The sequence below is a fragment of the Rhea pennata genome, chromosome 7, assembly GCF_028389875.1.
Source record: "Rhea pennata isolate bPtePen1 chromosome 7, bPtePen1.pri, whole genome shotgun sequence".
NCBI classification, from domain to species: Eukaryota; Metazoa; Chordata; class Aves; order Rheiformes; family Rheidae; genus Rhea; species Rhea pennata.
The window spans coordinates 16665828-16686776 of NC_084669.1; the positions used below are offsets into that span (position 1 = coordinate 16665828).

The 20949-nt window shown below is 34.9% G+C and overlaps 1 protein-coding gene across 2 annotated transcripts in view; it reads left to right on the forward strand.

Moving 5' to 3' along the window:
* Window positions 1-20949, forward strand: part of LOC134142530 (adhesion G protein-coupled receptor A3-like) — a 272865-nt gene that overhangs the window by 131182 nt on the left and 120734 nt on the right. For both annotated transcript variants that reach the window (XM_062579679.1, XM_062579680.1), the window contains 5 exons: window positions 5283-5447; window positions 8679-8877; window positions 10228-10377; window positions 13532-13693; window positions 17906-18121. In XM_062579679.1, the coding sequence (XP_062435663.1) occupies window positions 5283-5447; window positions 8679-8877; window positions 10228-10377; window positions 13532-13693; window positions 17906-18121 (892 nt within the window). The remainder of the gene's footprint in view (window positions 1-5282; window positions 5448-8678; window positions 8878-10227; window positions 10378-13531; window positions 13694-17905; window positions 18122-20949) is intronic.

A 20949-nucleotide genomic window follows, 5' to 3' on the forward strand; every position in this document is an offset into this window, starting at 1 on the left:
ACAAACTCAACGAGGGAGAAACAAAACTTACTGTAGTATGTTGTGTAGCTCATCAGGACATAGCAGATTTCTGACTCCTCCTCTGAAAATGCCACTGTGCAGTCACTCTGGTAGTATTATTATTTATTTTCTCATTTTAAAGCCACAATTTGATTGTATGTAATTGCAGGTCACAGATTCTTTGACATCCACTTGTGGAAAATATATTTCACTGTTAGGCAGGTGTTTACATAACAAATAGATAATACCAGCCTGTGACAATATTTTTAACCACTGACATTTTAGTCAATTTAATTTTAGCAATAGAAATAAAAATAACGTGAAATGTTTTACAAATTGGCCTGCAGTCTTTCTACCCATTTTGAAAGTTCGTAGCTTATCTTTTCTGTCAATATATTGTCATTAAAATTAGCTCCTTTCCACTGACATCACTGAAGTCAAGTCTACCTGTTGTCATGGTCCTGACTGGAACAAATGTTGTCGTGGTCGCTGACAGGAACAAATAAGGCACTAGATAAATTATGGTAGAAGTAACTTAAGGCACTTTCTAAGTGCCTTGGATGGCTACCAATGAAATTAAATAATGTTATCATTGTTTTTATATTTGATCAGAAAAAATGGTATTGAATTTGCTCTGTCTGTGACAAATTGATTACACCTGAAAGTGTTTGCTAGACATAAAATGAGTGCTTATTTTAATCTTCCTTTTCTCTTGCTGTTTCCTGTACACAAACTTTCTTTAAAGGCCTTCAGCATTCTAAAATTATTTCTTTCATGGGTAAATAAGTAATTTTGTTAGAGAGATCAAACTAGCATTTTCAGTCCAGCTGAAGTGCCTAGATTTACATGTTTTCTCTTCATTTTCCATGTTTTAACCTTATATCCTCTGTGAAAGGCATCATTCTAGGCAGCAGTGTACTCTGGAGACTGACACTCCTCTTTTTAAATTCTGTGTAAGTATTAATAATTTAAGGTAGTTTGGGTTAGATGCAGGTTATGCAAGCCTTCTGCCTGTACTGTAGAAAAGCACTTTCTGTCTATCTGTCTGAAAAAGAATATGATGAAATCTGAATATTATTATTAATTTTTATTTTTTTTCCTAGAACAGAGATTGGTTCTTCCAGAGTCCTACAGGAAATCAAGTCCAACTTCAACTTAGTATTTTAATCAGCTTTCCAGGAGAAAGGTTTTAGTCTCCTCTCTATTGGTTACTCTTTCCTGGCATGTAAATGGCTGCTGGGACATACAGTGAATGTCACTAAGGTATTACTTTAGGACGTGGATGAGTAACTTTGCATAATGAGACCTACTTTTGATTGTCTCATTAGCTATGCATAGCTGTAGCAGAGAAAAAGTATGCCTCAAATAGAAATCTTTTGCCACAGTTTACTTGATTACATGGCTATGACTTCCACCTGTATTAAGTTTCCTCTCTTCGTCTTCGTAATGACCAATGCCACAGGGTTCCATTAAATATTATAATGACTTCATGCAATGGCATCAGCTGTACATTTTGATTATATTTCCAACGTGACAATCATCACATTTGAAAAGGGAAATTTTGTGAATGGTAATATTCCAGTACAAAGAAGAAAAAGGTATCTTGTCTTTCTTCCATTCAGTGTTCTTTGGTTTACTGAGAAGGCTAGTACAATTCCAAAAAGGAAAAAAAAAAAAAAAAAAAAAAAGCTTACTAGTCATCTTTTTTGTTCTCATCAGGCAGCTGGTCAGACAGGATTCTTCACTTTGCTTTGACACCATCTCATGAATGTCTGACTTTAGCTCTTGATAGGTCATAACTTTTCACAAAAATAGGAATTAACATCCCTCCAAGGAGTGGGATATGATTGCTAATATACAGGGGTGTGATGACTGAGGTAGAAACTCTGTCTCATACTCCATTCTTGGGAACACTCCATAGTATGGCCAGATCTTTGCATTCATAGCCTGACATTTATTAGCTTCTGTGAGACAGGAGTTTACAAAAGTAAATCACAGCCAAAGGTGCCATCCTCTCTTACTTCGGTTGTGCTACTAAGACTCATAATCGTGCCGTGATCTCACATGACAGGAGACTTCTTAGCTTTCACCAAGACTTGTTGCCACACCTCAGAAAAGATCAAGAACACCTTTCTGCTAAGGATCAGAAAAATACTGCAACTTCTGAGCATGCTATTGTAATAGTGCCAACACTTAAAATATCTAAATTACCTACTTGAAAGTTTTATAAAAAGATTTAAAATTCTGTGTAGCCCTCCCCGCTTTTCCTTTAAGTCTGCCAGGACAGTGAGGTTGCCAAGGATTACAGGTGGAGAAAATATAAGAGATCAAGTTGACTGCTCTTTTTAAGAATTTCACATCTTTCATTTCTTTGCTTAATCCAGTCCTCCAAATTCTCCAGGAGTATAAGATCAACTTATCCTTTGTCATATCCAGCTGGCAAAAAAATGAACAGTTTCACCATTGGACTTGCTGTCCAAAATATTCCTAGAGAAGCATAAATGAATGCATTGCCCAGATAGCAATTCAGAAGACAATTCCATGCTCCAGTCGTTACGCAGCTTCTTTTATATAGTGTAACCCTATTCTGACTAACTTTCCTTCAACATCTGATGGAAGGGTCATAGAAAATTAAAAGTGTAAATGTGGGAATTTACTCATCATCTTGGAGAACTTGAACCAGCATTCATTACTGAGTTTCTAACAGAAGGAACAACGTTATAGCAGTAAATATCTGTCTGTGCAACTTCATTTAATTAGTTGACAGTTCCGCATAGGGGCAGATAAATTTGCACCAGAACACATTCCAACCATTTAAAAGAATGGAAAATATAACCTTTTCTTCATATTTGTTTATCTTCATATTGTTTACCCATAAAATTGATAATATGCCCTAATATTCCTTTCCTTTCTATCTCCAGTATTTATTTAAAATCACTATGGTTCTCAGCTTTATCAAATTTGTAGTGTTAACTGTGGCTATAAATACTTCAGCAGTAAGTATATCAAAAGATCAGTGCATCTATCATACATTCCATTCAGTTGGGAAGTCACTGTGTCTTGATACCACAGGTGAATTTTTTATGCTCCCTATTGATTCGATGAAAAATAGCTTTTCCAGGTAATTGTTTTTGTAAGCGCTAGGAATATCGTCATTCTTAGCTGTCTATAAAGATGATGTAAGACTGTTGTGACATGTGAAACTGAAGATTTATTTTTGAGAATCTTTATCAGCTGGCTAATTTCTCTGAATTACTTCTACCTGAATGTAAAAAGATGCTTTATGAGATAGCTAGGAGGCTGCTGTTATAGGGCTCTCTCATCTAAGACTTAACGGATCAGTTGCTTCCGTTGACATGAAAAATTTCAGTAACTCTGCTAGAGAATGGCCAGTAATACTTTTCCTGTGTACTGTGTTCCCTGCAATAAAAACATGTTCGAATTTGTTGTAAAAATGAAATTTGGGGTTCCAAGCTGCTTAGAGCTCAAAGCCAGAGTAAATCGGAGCAGTGTGCGATTTTTAAAGTTACTGCTTAATGACAAATTTGGCTAAATTTTCACAGAATTACACAAAAAGACAGAAGCATTTTAACTTTAATCAAAAGCTGTTTACTATAGGTGCTTATTTTCTGGGTATCCAGATAATGGCCCTATAGTATATTGCCAAGAAAATCATCCTTCACTGTATGTATTTTTCAAAGGGAATATTACATAAGCAGCTGTCTGATCACTTCTTACCTTGGTTGTGGTCTACTTTCATATACATGTCAGAAGTTTATATGCAAGGAGATCACATCCTTTCATGTAGCAAAGCTAATAGACATGCATATCTCATTAACAAAGATTTGAACTGGAAGAGGATGAAGCTTTTAGAGAAATTTTAAACAGAAGAATGTTAGAAATATGTACACTTTTTCTATATACATCTTATAAAATGTCAGGCTCTTTACAAAAATGCCAAAGGCCTCAAAAGGAAATTTTTAAGGTTTTGTTTTAATATAGGTTTGAAAACAATTTAATAACATCTAAATTCTGTAATTGTTTTTACGTACCTTCTCCACTCTAACTGCACCCCGATTCTTCCCACATGATTTCTGATCATGTAAGCCGCAAGGCACATTCAAAGACCAGCCATTTGTGCAAAGCAAAGTAAAAATTTCAGATAATTACTACCTTTTTTCCTCTCCCAACTACTTTTAAAAGCTGTACTTTAAAAACTGCAGTTAAATTTATTTTTGGGCAAGTGGCAGATTTAAGATCTAATATATTAGTTTCTTAAAATGCAGTAGCTAGCATTATTTTTTAATGTGAGATCTATAGAGTTACAATAATTGGATGAAATTCTGTCCATGCTGAAGTCAATTGAAAAACTAAACGTTTATTGGCTTCATTTGGACCTGGGCTTCATCCATTTGATGAAGGAAAGCTGCTCTATTGATTTAAAATATATAGAAAATACTAACCAGAACAGTTCTAGGCAATTTTAGATATTTCTGAAATTATTTCCTCCCTCACTAACTCTATGTAGAGTATTTAGCATAGGCAGCCAACATACTGGTGTGGTTCAGCAATGCACAATGTTTGCATTGTAAGAGAAGCCAGGAAATGTCTCTATATTTAACTTGTCCAACTGTCATTGTAAAGAGTTTTTGCAACCTCATTTTTTTGATCTTAATAACTTCATTTCATATTTGTTAGGGGGAAACTATGAAAGAATTCTGTGAGCAGCAGAATACTAAAAGAAGTATCAGCATTTGTCTCATCTCATTTTGCATTCTTCAGAAAAATTATATAAGGCTTTCAAAGTCACCAACTAATCTAGAAGGTTTGCTGCATGCTGCCACAGGAGCAGCAGATGCTGCTTTCACAGTGCCCCAGGAGCTGCAGTCGCAGCTGAAGGGATGCACGTTGGATGGATTGAGGTTGTGTTGTCAACTTGAAATGCATTTCTGATTTTCAATGCTCTGTTAAGCAACCAAAACAACATCTTACAATATTTGGGGAAAGGAGAACAGGGATTGATACACACGTGATATTCTTTTGTGATGATTTCCAGTCCACGTCATAGCTGCTCATGACGTGAGTGGTCCATCCAAGGTGGTGTCACTAAAATCTTGATACCAAACTATTGCGTATTGTTTGTCCCTATGATAGCATAGGCCAAACCCATTTGTACATTTTCATAGAAAAGCTCTGAAGAAAATTTAATATGTATCAGGAAACCAATGTTTTAATCTCTGTATAATAAAGTATACTCAGTAGTTAATCTTTTATTTTTGCAGTGAGCTTATCCTATCCAGCATTGACATTGATGCAAATGGAGTCTGGGAATGTCTAGTCAACAATTCCTATGGAAATAGCACTAAACAAGTAGAGATTGTGGTACTCGAGACAGCTGCACCCTACTGCCCTGCAGAACGAGTAATCAACAATAAGGGTGACTTCAGGTATGATTTTCTGGTTTCATAGTTTGTTTCATATATTAACATAGATATGCACCATAACCATGGTTAGATGATACTTCCGTGTCTACTGTAAGAGTCACTAATTTTACCGGTCGTTTCCAGGTTGTGCAGTAGGAAGGGGGAGTCCTGTGCGATTATTGTGAGAGATGGTAGCTAGTGCTTCAAGAGCAGCAGTGGGTTTTAACAGTCTGGGAATTCTCCTTTTCATTCCTCAGTGAGAGATTAAGGAAGATTTCAAAAGGTGTAAACTCATTATAGTTAAATGAGAGAGAATTCAAAACTAAGTTGTCTTTTCTAACATACAGAACATAAGAACACTGCGTAAGAGCATTAGAAGATTAAACCTTTTCTAATCTAATCCAGTTCTGCTAGTTTTGATCAGTTGATGCTAGAAGTAAAAAATAACATAAAACAAAAATATTTCATGGAGGATCAAAATAGTAAGTGAAAACAATTCAGTAAAAAATGGGTTGTTTGAGATGAGCTTCAGGACACACACAGTTCCCCCAATATATAGCATAATAAGAGAACACACCAGTCCTGCTTTATAAATCTTATTGTCTGCACAGTATTGTTGACTTAATGCAAGTTTTATTTCATCTTTACTTTTATCACCATATGTTGGGGGGGTTATTTCATTTTAAAACCCCATAAATTGAAGAAAGTCAAGAATTCAGTAAAATTTGGTCTTGTGTTCAACTGGCTCTTCATGATATATATAAAGCTCTTAAGCAAAATATCAGTACCTGCTCTACAGTAACACTGATGTATGGCAGCATTCTCATTGAGAAATCAAGAAGGTAATTTGTTACCAAGTGAATAATAATGAGAATAGTTGATTGGAGGAAAAGTAGAACAGAGAGAGTTTTCCTGTTAAACATCAGAACTTCCTGCAAATGCTTCTGACTCAGATGCCTCTCTTCATTTTCAATTTATCTTTAAGACTTTTTCAAGGGTCTCTTGATAAAGAATCTTATTTTTGGTAAGCTAGGAATAAAGCTACAAGAAGTGAGGAGAAACCCACTCACATGTTTTTTCAGTGCCACAAAGCTAACTTACTATGTGTTAACCTCAGTTCCAGTGAGCATAACAGAATTGCTGAACATATATTTAATCCATTAGAGATTTTTGAAAATCTTAGCTAGAGATTTGTTTTTTTGTCATGGCAAAGCTGTCATTGTGTTTACCATAACGATTGTGTTTAAATGCATTTTAATTAGATCTTTTAAAAATATATACATCCTATCAGATAACATACAGTGAATCTTTTAGATGACAACTTTATGAAGTCCATGTTCTAGCCATAAAATGACATCCTTTTCTTTATAAATAAGAAATATATAAATCCTCAGACTGCACAAACTAACACTAGGGGCATTTTGTCATTTTATATAAATCAGAAGAGCAGGAGGGCACATTTCTCTCCTTATTGACTATCTTTCCAGGAGTCCATACAAATTTATTTTTAAAACATGTATCAAAAGGATGCTGAGTCCATAGATTCTTCTGACATTTGAGGGGAATGAATTTAAAATTACAGAGAATTTAGCAGGCTCAAACTTAGCATTAGCACTTGAAACTATTCCAAAGATTTATCCTCAGAGATGCAGCCCATATCTCACACCCATAATTTTTTTTAAGAAAGGTCTTTGAAGTTCTGATAACATAGCAAGTACATAAGTAGAAAGAGTTGAACCACAAAAGGAAAGCTAAAAAGAACAGTTCTTTTATTATGTAAAAAAAAAAAGGAATAAAAACCCCATTAAGTATTATGGAAGCATGATTTTTGTAGTTGACCAGCCTAGGTGGTATTTATAATTGCACAGCTGCAGTAAGAATTATGCACTGTGAGTCAGAATAAACTGACCTTATATACTGAAAGATATTCTATACAGTGACCATATTTTGCTCATATTTTGTTCTTCTGCTCACTATAAACTGTTTTTTGCCTCACTGTATTCTGAAATCCAAACAGAGATGTCATGTCCTAGCATTTCTAATCATAAAGGCCAGATGCTACTACCTGTGCACCTTGGTTTCAGAATTGCCTCTTTAGTTTTAATTTTGAGATAAGGTGCTACCATGTAGCCCAATTTGATTAATGCAAATCTTTTACTGAAAATAGTATTTCAGCCGAGAAACAAAAGGAAAATACAATAATATGGTATATGTTTCAATTTTTCATGAAACTCCTTTCGTGTTTCATTTTGCATCAGCTGTTTTTACATCACATAATGAATTATTCCAGTGACAGCTACGACAAATGAAAATATTTTTCTTCTTGCCTTTTCTTCGTTGGAAATTAAGAAAATATACCTATCCTAAAACCTGACAGGTTATTAAGTCTAGATGAATCTGCATCTTACAACTGACAGGGGCAAATATGTATTTTTGAGTCAAGTTGATTGTCAAGATGTGGCTTCTGTTTCACTGGTAGGCAGAACATTTTTATGATTGCTTGGTTTCAGTCATTACATCAGTGCAATTAAAGTAAGAACCACATCCTTTCCAGACATGGTATGGGCACCTGGAAACTTGCTGATGATACACTTCTATTTTTGTCTGATTCCTCCTAATTACCCACCCTGCCTTGTCCATACTTCTCTGGAAAAGGCAATGGATATGGTACCAAGAGAAACAGGTCCCCACTGTGCAGTTCTAGAGAATGCAGCAGATACAGAGAACAAGAATACCAGATAGTAGACCTGCTAGCTAAGTAGAACAGTCCTTCCTGGCTCCTCTTATCTTACTCTTTGTCCTCAAAGACTGGTTTAGCGTCACACTAGATAAATCTTTGTGGCCAAGAGGGCTTTGTGGCATTGGGTCAAAATGCGAGACAGAGATTGTCATGTACATTTTGGAACGTTTGCCTTTTATAGATTTTAATAATAGTTGTTTTATGCTTGATGGACTTTCTGTTCTGCTTTTTGCAGTCTGCAAAAATGAATGTAAGGAAAATGTCATTTACTTTTTTATTTCTTTAGCAGCAAACACCTTCCTAGAATTAATGCAGAATTAATGTGTCATTAGCCAGACTAAAGCCTGCATAGTTTTGTCATTTTCCAAGGAAACAAAGTAGTTTATTATAAAGCAAAATAATTTATTATAAAGCATTACCACATTTTTCTCAAACATTCTGCATATAGTACCCTGTAAGTTGCCTTTAAATAAGATGTTCCACACTGATTTTTTGTATTATCATGTTGTTCATAGATGGCCCAAAACTTTGGCTGGGATAACTGCCTACCATCCCTGTCTTCAGTATTCATTTAACCCCATTGCCTTTCACAATGGAGCAGAAGACTCTAAGGCATGGCGTAAATGTAATCGAACTGGACGTTGGGATGAAGAAAACTATTCTGAGTGTCCTTATTCACAAGAAGTAACTCAAGTTCTTCATGCTTTTAGTCAGGTAACATTATGAAATCGCGGGTTGCTTCCTATATTATAGATTGTATTGAATAGCTTGCAAGAAAATGTCTGTTCAGCCACAACTTTGGGATAGCTGGACTTTAAGCAGAATATTTTACTGGAAATGTAATGTGTTTCTTTGGCCATTGAAATCATAGTAGGAATAAGGGCACAGCATTTATTGCTTTTTAATTTTTTTTCTTCTGGGTACCTGGAGCCTAGATGACCATTAGTAATTTTGGCAGAGTCATCAGTGCTTCACTTCTTTGCCTTTCATTCATATATTATTACCAGAAAGACATTAATTTGTCCTAAAGTCCTGTGTCAGAGTTTTTCCGGCTGAAAATGCCTTTCCTCATTTTTGTTGTGCTGTAATAGATTTGAAAAAGCTGCAAAAATGAAGACTACTTTAGAATGTGTTTTTTATGTCTTCTAAGGGGGGAAAAATAGTATTCTCTTAGTTTCTTACAGAAAGTAAAGGAGAGAATAGAAAGAGATAAGACATAAACAGACAGAAATGAAGCGGAAAGGGAGCGTAACAGAACGGAGAGTGTCACAGACCTGTATCTGCCCTACCAACTTTTACCATTTTCAACTGCCGTGATCATTTCTTCCCAATAAATAGTGCCAGATACCACCATAGGAAGTTTGTTTTCAGATGTATTCCTACAAATAAGAGCAACCATTATATTAAGAGTATCCAGAGAAATTACAGGGTGATAGAATAATTCACGTTGGAATGGAGGTCTCTAGACTGCACTCCAACCTCCTGCTCAAAGCAGGGTAAGCAATGAGGTTGGACCAGGTTGCTTAGAGCTTTATTCACTCAGATCTTGAAAATTTCCAAGGATGAAAACAGCACAATCTCTCTGGGCAACCTGTTCAAATGCCTGACTGTCCTTCCAGTAAAAAAGATTTTCCTTATATTCAATCTGAATTTATTTCAATTTACACCCGGCAACTTGTCTCTTGTCCTCTCACCACTGTATATTAACCCTCAGTGATACTGTTGGTGTTGCACATTGATTTGAAGATGTAGCCAAGGCAAGGTTGGTAGGTGGCTGTAATATTTTGCGAGGCCAGTTAGTTCATGTCTAGGATAAGCAGGCAAGCAACAGATTTCAAAATTTGTTGACATGTTGTAGTGATGTCTTCAGAGGACAACAATAGTTTCTAAGACCTGAGGCTGAAGATACGTTCACATGCCCCTTAAATTTATGTCAGTGGGACTACTAATGCATATAACTCCATGTGAAATTATAGCAAGCATTACACAAATGGATGGGCTCTCCATTTTTAAAGAACTGAGCTAGGTGATTTATTATACATAACAATTCTGATGTATTTTCAGATGCACATCAATTTGACAAGCGTGCCTGAATTTTCCCGCCAGCTGACAGCCTACACAAGAGGTGCTTCTCACTTTGCGGATAAAATGGATGTAATATATTTGGCTTATATAATGGAAAAGTTAATTGTCTTCGTGGATGAAGTTGAAGATGTAAGATATCTTCTGAATACTGAAAAAGTATCACTTAGAAGTGATGTCTTCACACAGGGTCCTATTCTTAATGTATGCAGACACGCACTGAAGAGTAGCTTCTAAAATTGCCTGTTGGTCTTCTGATTGCCATCATTTTGCATATACTACGATGTGTTTCTTTATGCCTAAAAGGAAGATTGAGCCATCTCATCTGCCTGACAGATGAGATCGCTGCTTGAGATTAAATATCTGTGAGCCACTTCTTTAGCTCTTTGTCGTTTCATTTTTTACTATGGCTAACAAATTAGAACGTCTCTCTGACTGCTTTCTTAGCTGTATCTAGGAGTTACAAAAGGCTTGTTTTGTTTTCTCCATTTAGCTTCAGTAGAATAACTGTGGAGGAAGCTTTCACTGAATTTTGAAAATGTGTATGACTTCATGTGAAGAAAGGAAAATGTGTCTTTAAGAACAACTTTCTACAGAAACTTTAAGCACAATGTATGGCATTTTTACAAGGAAATCTAATCAAAGTGTTATGCAAAGCCTAAGGGAAAAATAGCTTTTTATAGAGAATAGCACCGTTTATAATAGTTTTTATTGTTAATTTTCAGAGTAACTGCTTGCATAAAGATTTCATAAACTATAATTTTTGTACACATGATAGCTATAGTTAAAACATTTGTTTTCTTTTGGTTTGGCAGTGTTCATTTCTTTCTGGCTTTGGGGTTTGTAATAGTTAACATTTTAGTGCCAATTTGAGAAAGCCTCCAACTTCAATTTCATCATCATATGTCCGACCTAGAGTGTGTTATTAAGCGCTCTCCAAGAATCAGGTTTCAAAGCTACAACTGTATTTCAGCCTCCTTGCTCAAAATCCTGATACAATGTTACTGCTTTTTTACAAAACAAAACTTTACCATTCAAAAAGAAAGAATCTGATTCATCCAAAAAGTCTCTCTGCTTTTCCTAATGTACTGGCAGCTGATGCATTATTCATTAAAATCAAGCGACACCTCTAATCTCTTAATTGATTTCTTCCACCTTTCAAATAAGATTTGTTTCTGGTTTTCAGTATCAAAACATCTCCTTTTCCACCACTTACCTCCACACCTCTTATTTCGTGATCCCTTATAATTTTCATTTAGAACACTTCTGCTAATTTGTTTTTTTTTTTTTTTTTTCTGATTTCAGCTTTACACTTTCTTCTATCATCTGTTAAGTTCACTAAGCAGGCTTCTCATACTTTCAGCCCTCTATTAACACCTATTTCTTGACTCTCACTCAGAAGATTAAAAAAAAAAAAAAAAAAGAAAAAGGACATACCTGATTAAAGTGACAGTAGCACTCATATAGTTAATAATGCGATAAAACTTCATTTGCTACAAAGCAACCTATGAACAAAGGTGTCTATTAGTTTGGAATTAACTAACAGCTGAAGCTACAATTAGATAAAATCATTAGAAAATAATAAACATGCAAACATTTTCCATGATTTAACAAAATAATTTTAAAACAATTCTGGCTAAACTAGTACTGTTTCTGTACATCCTCCCTGGAATTATTTCCCAGTCGGCACAGGATTATTCATTTGTATGTAAGTTAGTGGTATTTCATACCATCTGGTGGTTCACCTGTCAAACAACAGAGCTTCAACAGCTGCTCTGGGGGCTTCTTTGCAATATACTACAACTCACTGCCAGGAAGATATATGCTTGTTAGCCCAAATTTTCATTTTTTCAGTGTCATGCTTTTATTCTTCATTAATGCATTTAATTATAATATAAATTATTTCCTCTCCTTTTTTCTCACCTTTTGTATATTTATAGACTGTTTTTCTGACCTCAGTTAATTGTTGCTTAGCCAATTGGTGTATACTTTAATCTTTTCTCATAACTCACTCCTTGCACTCTCTTAATATGTGTTTTAGTATTATTCATTGTATCGGTAAGTCTGTTTGTCATCTTGTCAAAAGCCATCTACATCTAGTAATTACGGTCTCAGAAGTCGATTAAATAATTCTGGAATAGTTCTGGAATAAATTCCCATTATTTCTCTGTCCCTTGCAATGTATGTGAAATGTATGTATTTTTATTGAAAGCTCAGAACTAACTTTATAACCTTAGTCGTTACTTAAACCTTTTTCACCACTACTGAATTTTCTCCCTTTTCCTTGAATTATTTGTGTATTTGCTTTACTTTTTGCTTAGGTTGAGTTTTAGCCTCTTGAGCCTTTTTTAGCTTTATTTCTTTCTCTTGGTCATTTTTTCCTCTCTTCTTTACCTCTTCGTGTAGGTTTATCTGTGACATCCTTGTATCTCTTTGTGCTATCTTTATGTGTTCTGAGAAAGCCATAAGCCTTCAAAAATAATAATGATAATGTGATCTTTAAAATCTCATTTATGTTAAGTTTTAAAATGTAAGAAAGTAAATGTTTTCATTTCAAATTGAAATTCATTACCAAAAATAGTCACAGGGGTGTTTATTCTTTTCAAATGTGATATACTGGCAGAATTTTGAAACACATAGAGTCTTACTTAATAAAACCTGCAAAATGTCATCTGGCAAAGGGAAAAATTATCATGTGGGATCAGTCACAGGAGTAAATGAAAAATCAAATGTTACAAAACCTTTCTGTGTAGACATTAAGATGATATAGGTGCATATCTTACTCTCCTAAATGTGAAACAAAAATTTCTTCCAATATACTATTGCTCCTCTTTTCCCCCACCCCAAAAAGGTCCTTGGATTAACCATGAGACAGTTCTTTAGAGGGGTATGGTTAATTTTAATTAGTTTAAGAAAGAGGATGGCAATTTTGATATAAAAAGCACATTTTCCCATATCCTACTGTTTTTCTCTTCACTTTCCCAATTTATAGTTGGGATTCCATTAATCACTCAGTGAAAGACTCAATTTTCTTGCTGTATCTTGGAGATGTGCTTTAAAATTGTGAATGAAACGGTTTGTCCTTAAACTCGGTTGAACTTTTGTTTTCGCTCCTTGGTCTTCATACTTCCATCTATTTAAATTTTCTCAGTAGAATCAAAAGTGTCTTTAAATGATGGTTATCAAGAATAACAAGATGCCTGCTTTCAGTTGCATTCTTACATTGTTTTGCCTGGTTTTGTGGATTTTCCAGATGCTACTTTTATTTTTATTTTATTTTTTTCAGATTGGAGATGCTCTTGTTGAAATTGCCAGCAATATAATGTTGGTCGATGACCATGTGTTGTGGATGGCTCAAAAGGAAGACAGGGCCTGCACGAGGATTGTACAATGTGTGGAACACATTGCAGGTCAAGTGCTGACCAACAATGTTCAAGTTGTATCAAAGGTATTTCATAAAATTACAAAGCTTTTTGCTGGAATATATTTGAAAAATAAGTTTTTTTTTTTTCTTTTTTTTTTTTAATATCAACTGGTATACAGAGAAAGAAGATGAATTTGTATAAGGCAGATATACCGTATAGTCCATTTATTTAGATCTTCTTGGATTCTGTGACTTTTTTTTTTTCTGAGATTCTATTTGGAAGACTGAATATTTTCTCTGGATATCACTGATTTTCCTAAGAAGTTTTTCTTTTGACTTTGATTTATTATGTTTATTTTTACAGTAGAGTGTTCACAACACTGTCTCTCTAGTGTTCTTAGTCTTCACTTGGTTTCTATTTTTATCGTCACTATAGCATCTGGGTTCATTTTGAAAGGATTAAGCTAAGCAAGTGAAATTTTTAATAAGAGAAAAGACAACATGTTCCTTTTTGCCTGAAGATTTTAATGTGCCTTTCAGATAGGATTCTAGATAATACTTGCTTACAGCATTTAGAAAGTCCTGATCAAAAAAGGTGTCTCTTGTCATAAAGATCACTAATTTGTGGCTAGATATAATTTTTTAGAAGCCAGCTGGCAGTTTGAAATAATTGTTCATATTTCTTGGCCTCCAGCTCATGTGAATTTGTCATGTGCATACTGAGGGGCTGTTACATTAAAATCTATTTTTTTTGTCAGTTTCAACATCTAAAATAGTAGAAATGGATCTAAAACAGAAGCTTGAAACTAATCCTCTTTGAATTTTAGACAAATATTTTAAAGTCTTTTTGCTCCTTGGGCTGGTTTGCTTGCTTGCTTGATTTTTAGCAGCCTTTATTATTTTCTCAACCGTCGACTGCATTTTCATTAAGAAACTATGTAAAAGAGAGTTCAGTGTTAGTTTCAATTACAGCAAAAAATATAAAAGGAAAAAATAAAATGGCGTTATAGGCTGAACTAAATAGCAAAATGACCTTGGTCCTTTCACATATAATCTTAGAAAAGCAGTCTTCTCACTTACAAAATAAACTAAAAAAAAATATACTGGGCTGGTTTTTATTTAATTTGTTTTTACATAAAACAGTAATACTAAATAAATATATTTATATTAAGAAATACAGAGATAATAACAGGCCTTTTGGAATAATTTTGAAATGTGACAGTTCAGGGGGCTCTGCTGCTATGTGCTTAGGATTTTGTTTGAATGTCAAGTGCCAAAGGTCATTTTTTTTTCTTGTCACTGCTTCAGGAGCCTGTTGACATTCGTATCAGACCATTTCTGTTTACTCGAATGTAGAGCTCTACCTCTACCCTCTTTGCTGTGCTTTACCTTTTTGCTTGTTACAGTTTTCTGAAGGAGAATTAGTTTACACTTGAGCCTAATTGTAAATAACCAAAGTGGGGAGTATTTTTATGTCATCTTGTGCAATACCAAACACGTCCTTTCCTTTTGAGAGCCAGCCAGAAAACTGTCTTGCCCAGATTGCATCTCTTTTGTGTTTTGTGTTTTTGGTTAAACAGGGGGAAGAAAAAGAAACCCAAGCTTAAGTAGGCACTAGTTTGTAATACAATTTCTGAAAAAAATGAGCCTCTGTAAAACATGACAGTTGTATCCCATATGCATGGCTGTGTTTTCTATATATTGAAAATCTACTTGAGTGCCATGACTTTAACAGTTATTCTTACGGAAATGCTTTCTTTTTTTTCTCTCTCTCTCTCTCAAATTCTGTGAGGCTGTGGGATGACTAATTTCAAGCTCAGATAAACGCCAGGATGGATTCATTCATTTGGATTTTCCTAAATCCCCCTTGCTGTCAGAGGGCATACAAAACACTCTGTAGATGAAGAATAGCCAGTGTCATCTTTCAAATACTGGATAAATGCCGAATGAATATACTGCAAGTGGGACAGTACTTTTAGTGTTTTATTTAATATACTAATACATACATATATCAGGTGCCCAGCCCTGAGAGCTCCCAGCTGCGGAGCTCTGCCCTCAACTTGGGGGTATTAATTAATGTCCTGGTGGTACTGAGCACTGCTTTCCTCCTCATTGGGTTTTTGTGCGTGTGTGTATTAGATGTGTATTTAGAAAAGGAAGACTTCCTGCAGGTAGAAAAACATTTATTTCCTTAATGCTTTCTCAAGAGCATACAGTAATCTGCAAGCCCCCCACTCCCAAGGACTTTTCATTTCTTTCTCTGTCCAGTGAAAGTATCAGAATATTTTAGGCTAATTGCAATGTGACTTTTTGTCTGTGCTCCCCTAAGGGCTATTCTCAGCTTAGCCACGTAACAGTACTCCTTGGCCCTTCTGTTGAGTGATGCCTTTATCTGAGGTTTAGAACGTGGGCACCAAATTATCATTTTCTATATCTGTAACAGTTAGAGACAAGATTAGCTTGTGGCTTTTCGTAATGCGTACCTTTCCGACTGTAGCTTGTTTCCATGGATAATTTTGTTCTGCATTCATCCGTATCCATTTTATAGCTCGTTTTACAGTCCTGCATAAGGAACTTAATTTTACCGTGTATTTTACCCATCTGTTTCCATCTGCGGACAATGGTATGCTCATATAATTTCAACATTGCCAGGTGTTTTCAGGAATATTTTGAGAGTGGAAAACCTTTATGTTTAAATAATTTATATTCAATTTTTTAAAAATAGGGTTCACTGTTGTAAAGTCACCAGAATCCTCATAACTACATTATCTAGCTAACATTTGCTTGTTCAGCATTATCTTACAAGTGTGAAATAAGGAACTAGTGTTATGCACATTCTACAGCAGGAAACTTGAAATTATACATGGCTAAGTGACTTTTCCCAGGATTGTAGAAAACCTGTAGTCAGACAGTGGTCTAAACTGAATTTAGCCTGTTTCCCACGATATGGATAATAGTCTCCTGCAAGCAATATATTTTCAAACTGCTTGGCAGATAGGCTTCTGCAGATAGTACAAAAAGTTATCCATACACCTGTTTTCAGGTATTAAGACTTCCGTTATCCACTGGATAATTTTTATATATTATAAAATTTATTTGATTCTTAGTTTTCCTCAAATGTTAAAAAAAAAAAGTGCAAGGACAAAAAAGAAAATTTAATCTACATTTAATCTAAAATGGAAATATTTGGGGAATTTAGATACTGAAAAGACCACTTAGACTTCTATTAATTTGAAATTTTAAATATACTGGCAGCTTCTAGTTTTTATCTTATTAGAGGTAAAATATATTGTTTACTGAGGCCTCAGTACTATCATTTAGGACATGTGCAGAATCATCAGTGACTGAAGAAAGTGCATTAGAAAATTCTTCATAAGTCCAAAAGAGGACTGAACCCTCCAAATCCAACAAGTCACGCAGTCTGTCTCACCCGTAAGATTTCATGTGTTCTAGTACTCGTGTATTCGTGAATCTTACACTTCTCGGTGGTTTTACTCAGGTCTCTCCACATTGCAGTGCAGTGTGCAAAATTTGTATGCTCACAGATCCCCAAACAGTCTGTGTTTGGAAGTAGAAACCATGCAGTCCATCAGTATGGTGACAGCGAAAGCTAGTTAACCTGATTATAACGTGAGCTATTTGTATCATGTACAGAGCTGTGCTGAAATAAATCCCTTACTCTAGGAGTCCAGACTGATTATCTCTGCACGGGGCTGCAGTCTTCATCTAGACATATCACCTCATTCAAGGAGAGGCCAGAGATCTGTAATGTGGTGCATTGCCCCGTATAGTCACGCTTAGTATCGTAAAAGCTCATGATCTGTAAAGAATAATGAGCAATCATCTGATCCACCAGCCAAACAGCCAAGCATCTTTCTCTTTCTTTTCTGAGGTACAGAGCACATTCTTGTGTTTTTTTTCTTTTTAATTCCTACTGCTGCTATTGCTAATTCACTTTTTATTTGTATTTCTTTAAATGAGGATTAATTTGCTGGAGGTGATAATGACCCAGTTGCGACACAGATAAAAAATAGGAGCTTTTTATGTTTGTTGGTTATCCCATTATGCATTTCTGCTTACTCAGGAAGAAGATTCAAGCAAAACCATTAAGTTGTTACAGAATACTAGTTCATTTTTTTTAAGAAGTTCCATTTAATTTGTTACTCATACGTGTATGTATGGAGGCATGCACATACACAGCGCTTTATAAACTATGTGCAGTAAATACACAATGCACATATATGTAATTATATTAACATGCTAGCAACATACCTGCTTCTCAATATGTTTTGACAGGTATCTCTTAATATTGCTCTGGAGGCCTTTATGATCAAACCGTCCAGTTTTACAGGAATGACTTGCACTGCCTTCCAGAAAATACCTGCAAATTCTGGCAAGTCAGCGGTGCATGATTTGGGAAGCTGGGAAATAGATCATCATCCTGATCAACATTTGAATTTCAAGTGCAACACTGGCAATCTGAATGGTTCCTTGGTCAGTTCTTCTACGAGGGTAAGTCAGAACCATCATGAGTATAACGTATCTACTTAAATGCGTTTTCAGTACTGCCTGTATTTTATGGACTACTAGTTTTGTAAACCTGATAATATTTTTCATATATAAGTGGTGTTAAACTGGTGTATTGGCTGTATTGGCTGCAGCGTGTTGTGTTGTGGAGATTCTGTTAGTGTGGAATTCAGGATGTGAATAGAAATGAGTCTTGCTATTTCTACCTCTTTGTCCAGTTCCACAAACTTTTCTACGTGCAAGCAATCTCTTTGAAGTAATTTGGAAATATTTGTTTTATTGAGGTGTTCTTAGGGGATTTTACATTGCAAAAATGTATTATTTTAGGGAAATTATCTTTATTTCCTCTGAATTAGATTGCATTTTATATATCCTAAACTTCGTACAGAGGAAGAGTGTTACCTTGGAGTTTTTCAGTAGTGACCCAAGAAAAACAATAATAAATAAGCCTTTTAATAGAGTGCACTCTTATTATCAAATAATGAAGTGGAACAATTAAATTTTGATCTAGAAGGAAATGGAGTTTTGCATTTGGCTGAGCATGTTATTAAATTTAAGTATTGCAGAGTTGAATTCTTGTTATCCTTCAGCAGGATCTCAGTTTAATAGGCTTATTTCTGGAAATACTTAATATGACAAAATGATACTTTTCTAATACTAGTAGCTCATTGAACTTTTCAAGTATTTTGATTGCAGTTATTTTCTCTTTCGTGTATTTTAATTTTCTCTATGGATTATGCAGGCAGTGATGTGGTGGCCTGTGCTGTCAGGATCTACTTGTAAAAAGATGCCATCTTACTAATGTAAGAATAGGCTAAATTTGTTTCCTGCAGTGGGAGTTTATTTTCTCCCGGACTCTGTTAACATATCTATCTACAGGTTTACCTGTAAAGTTGCCTCTGTAAAGAAAGAAGTTTGATGTCCATAAGATTAAAGCAAATGTCAGAGATCTAAAAGATACAAGGTTTCTTCTTGCTAGCCTCTTTGGAAAATTCTGTGATGTTTGGGAGAGTGTATTCAGTGTATTCAGTGTAGATATATACGTGGAATTGCACAAATTGGGAAATCTCTTTATCTGCCCTACCAGTATATTTTGCATTTCTGCAGAAAGTGAGTATCAATGTTTCCCATAAATTCATTTCTTGATAGTTTGATGGTCAAATGCTGGTGTCTCTCTCCCGTTGTAATACTTCGTTCAAACGTAACTCATCTCTCATACCACTGGCCACACGTGTGCCAAATACAGAGAGTAAGGCAGAGTATTCTAGCTGCAATCCCCTTCTGCTCTGTTGGCAGAACATCGCAGTATAAAGGGCTCAATAAAATCTTTGCTTACAGATTTTGCCACGTTTATAGAAAAACTCCAAATTCGCATGTCTGTGAAAAATGATTTGCATTTCTAATGTCAGTGGACAGAAGTATGTTTTTAACTACAGGTGTGTTTGGGTGTTTCATAATGTTCTTCAGATCTTCATTGTTCTATAATTGCAATCACATGTAAGTTTTCATCATGAATGTAAATTTAATTTTGTTGCTAAACTGAGTCCTGCAACTCAACCGAGTCTTTAACAGGAAACTGTTGAAAGATTCTTCATTGTAAGTTCCTTTTTCATTTTTCTTATTATTCTCTTTATAGTAACTTCTTGAAAATGAAACCTTCCCACTAGATGTAGATTTCACTTCCAAAACATATGATAAGTATTTTTAACAGGCATGCCAGACTACTGAAGTCATTCCTTTTTAAAAAAACAGAAAACTGTATATTTACTTTTTGAAAAAAACAGCAAAGATGTAATCAGATACAAAAAAAAATTAAATGAAATTCTTGTTGTCTATAAATTACGCAGTGTAATACAAGGGCATGAATCAAAGAGCTCATAATTAGTGCTTGCTCTTTAGAGGAAGATCACTGGAGTTACAGGATGTTTTTCATTCAAAATTCTATTTTCCCTTGCTAGTAAACATTCAGAAATTTTTATCTTTTAGGTTGGAAATATGTAAGCTTGATAATGCTCCATAAGTGAATTTTTTCAAAAGGTCAACATTTTTTTCAAATTTTTTTCAGGCCTTTTTTCACTCTCTCACTTTAAAAAATGTAGTGTTAGAAATATTGAAAAAATCGAAACAAAACTGATCTACTGGAAGATTTAAAAGAGACTAAAATTAAAAGATGGCACAGTCGCCTTTCCTGTGTAGACCATGGTCCAGCAAAGCACTTCTTAGATTTGACCACATCTTTAAGTCTTTGCTAGGATTAGATTTGAATAAGCTAGCTAAGACTGTGCAACCACGGTGTGAATAACCATGAGAAGTGAATTTACAACTGTGGTCCAAGGGTTTTTAATGAACATGATTTTTGCTGTCATGCTTTTTAAGGTGGAAAAGTGGTGCCATGGGTTCCTGTTCAGGAAATACCTGTTTTGTGTAATTCTAACCTAGCTGGTTTTATGCGATGCGCAGAAGGGAAACTCTCACTACTAACTGCACAAAGAAAAAAAATAAGAAATAGAAAGCAAACTTATTAGCATGCAGAGCACTTTTGAAGTGTGTGATACATATTCTGACAGAACTGACTTTACTAGGTGGATCGTTATCATACATATGAATTTGTAAATATTATAACATATACAATCTACTGTACATTACAGCAGATTATAGATTAGGCTGACTGTTAGTTTGATGGCTTTGTATTTTACCACAAAAATGTTCTCAGGGTTTTAATGTAATATGCGAATAAACAGACTGTTCGTATTTTTTAATCCTGAAAAATACGAAGTTTTCATTCACAGTCTTTCACTGAAACTTTTAAGTTA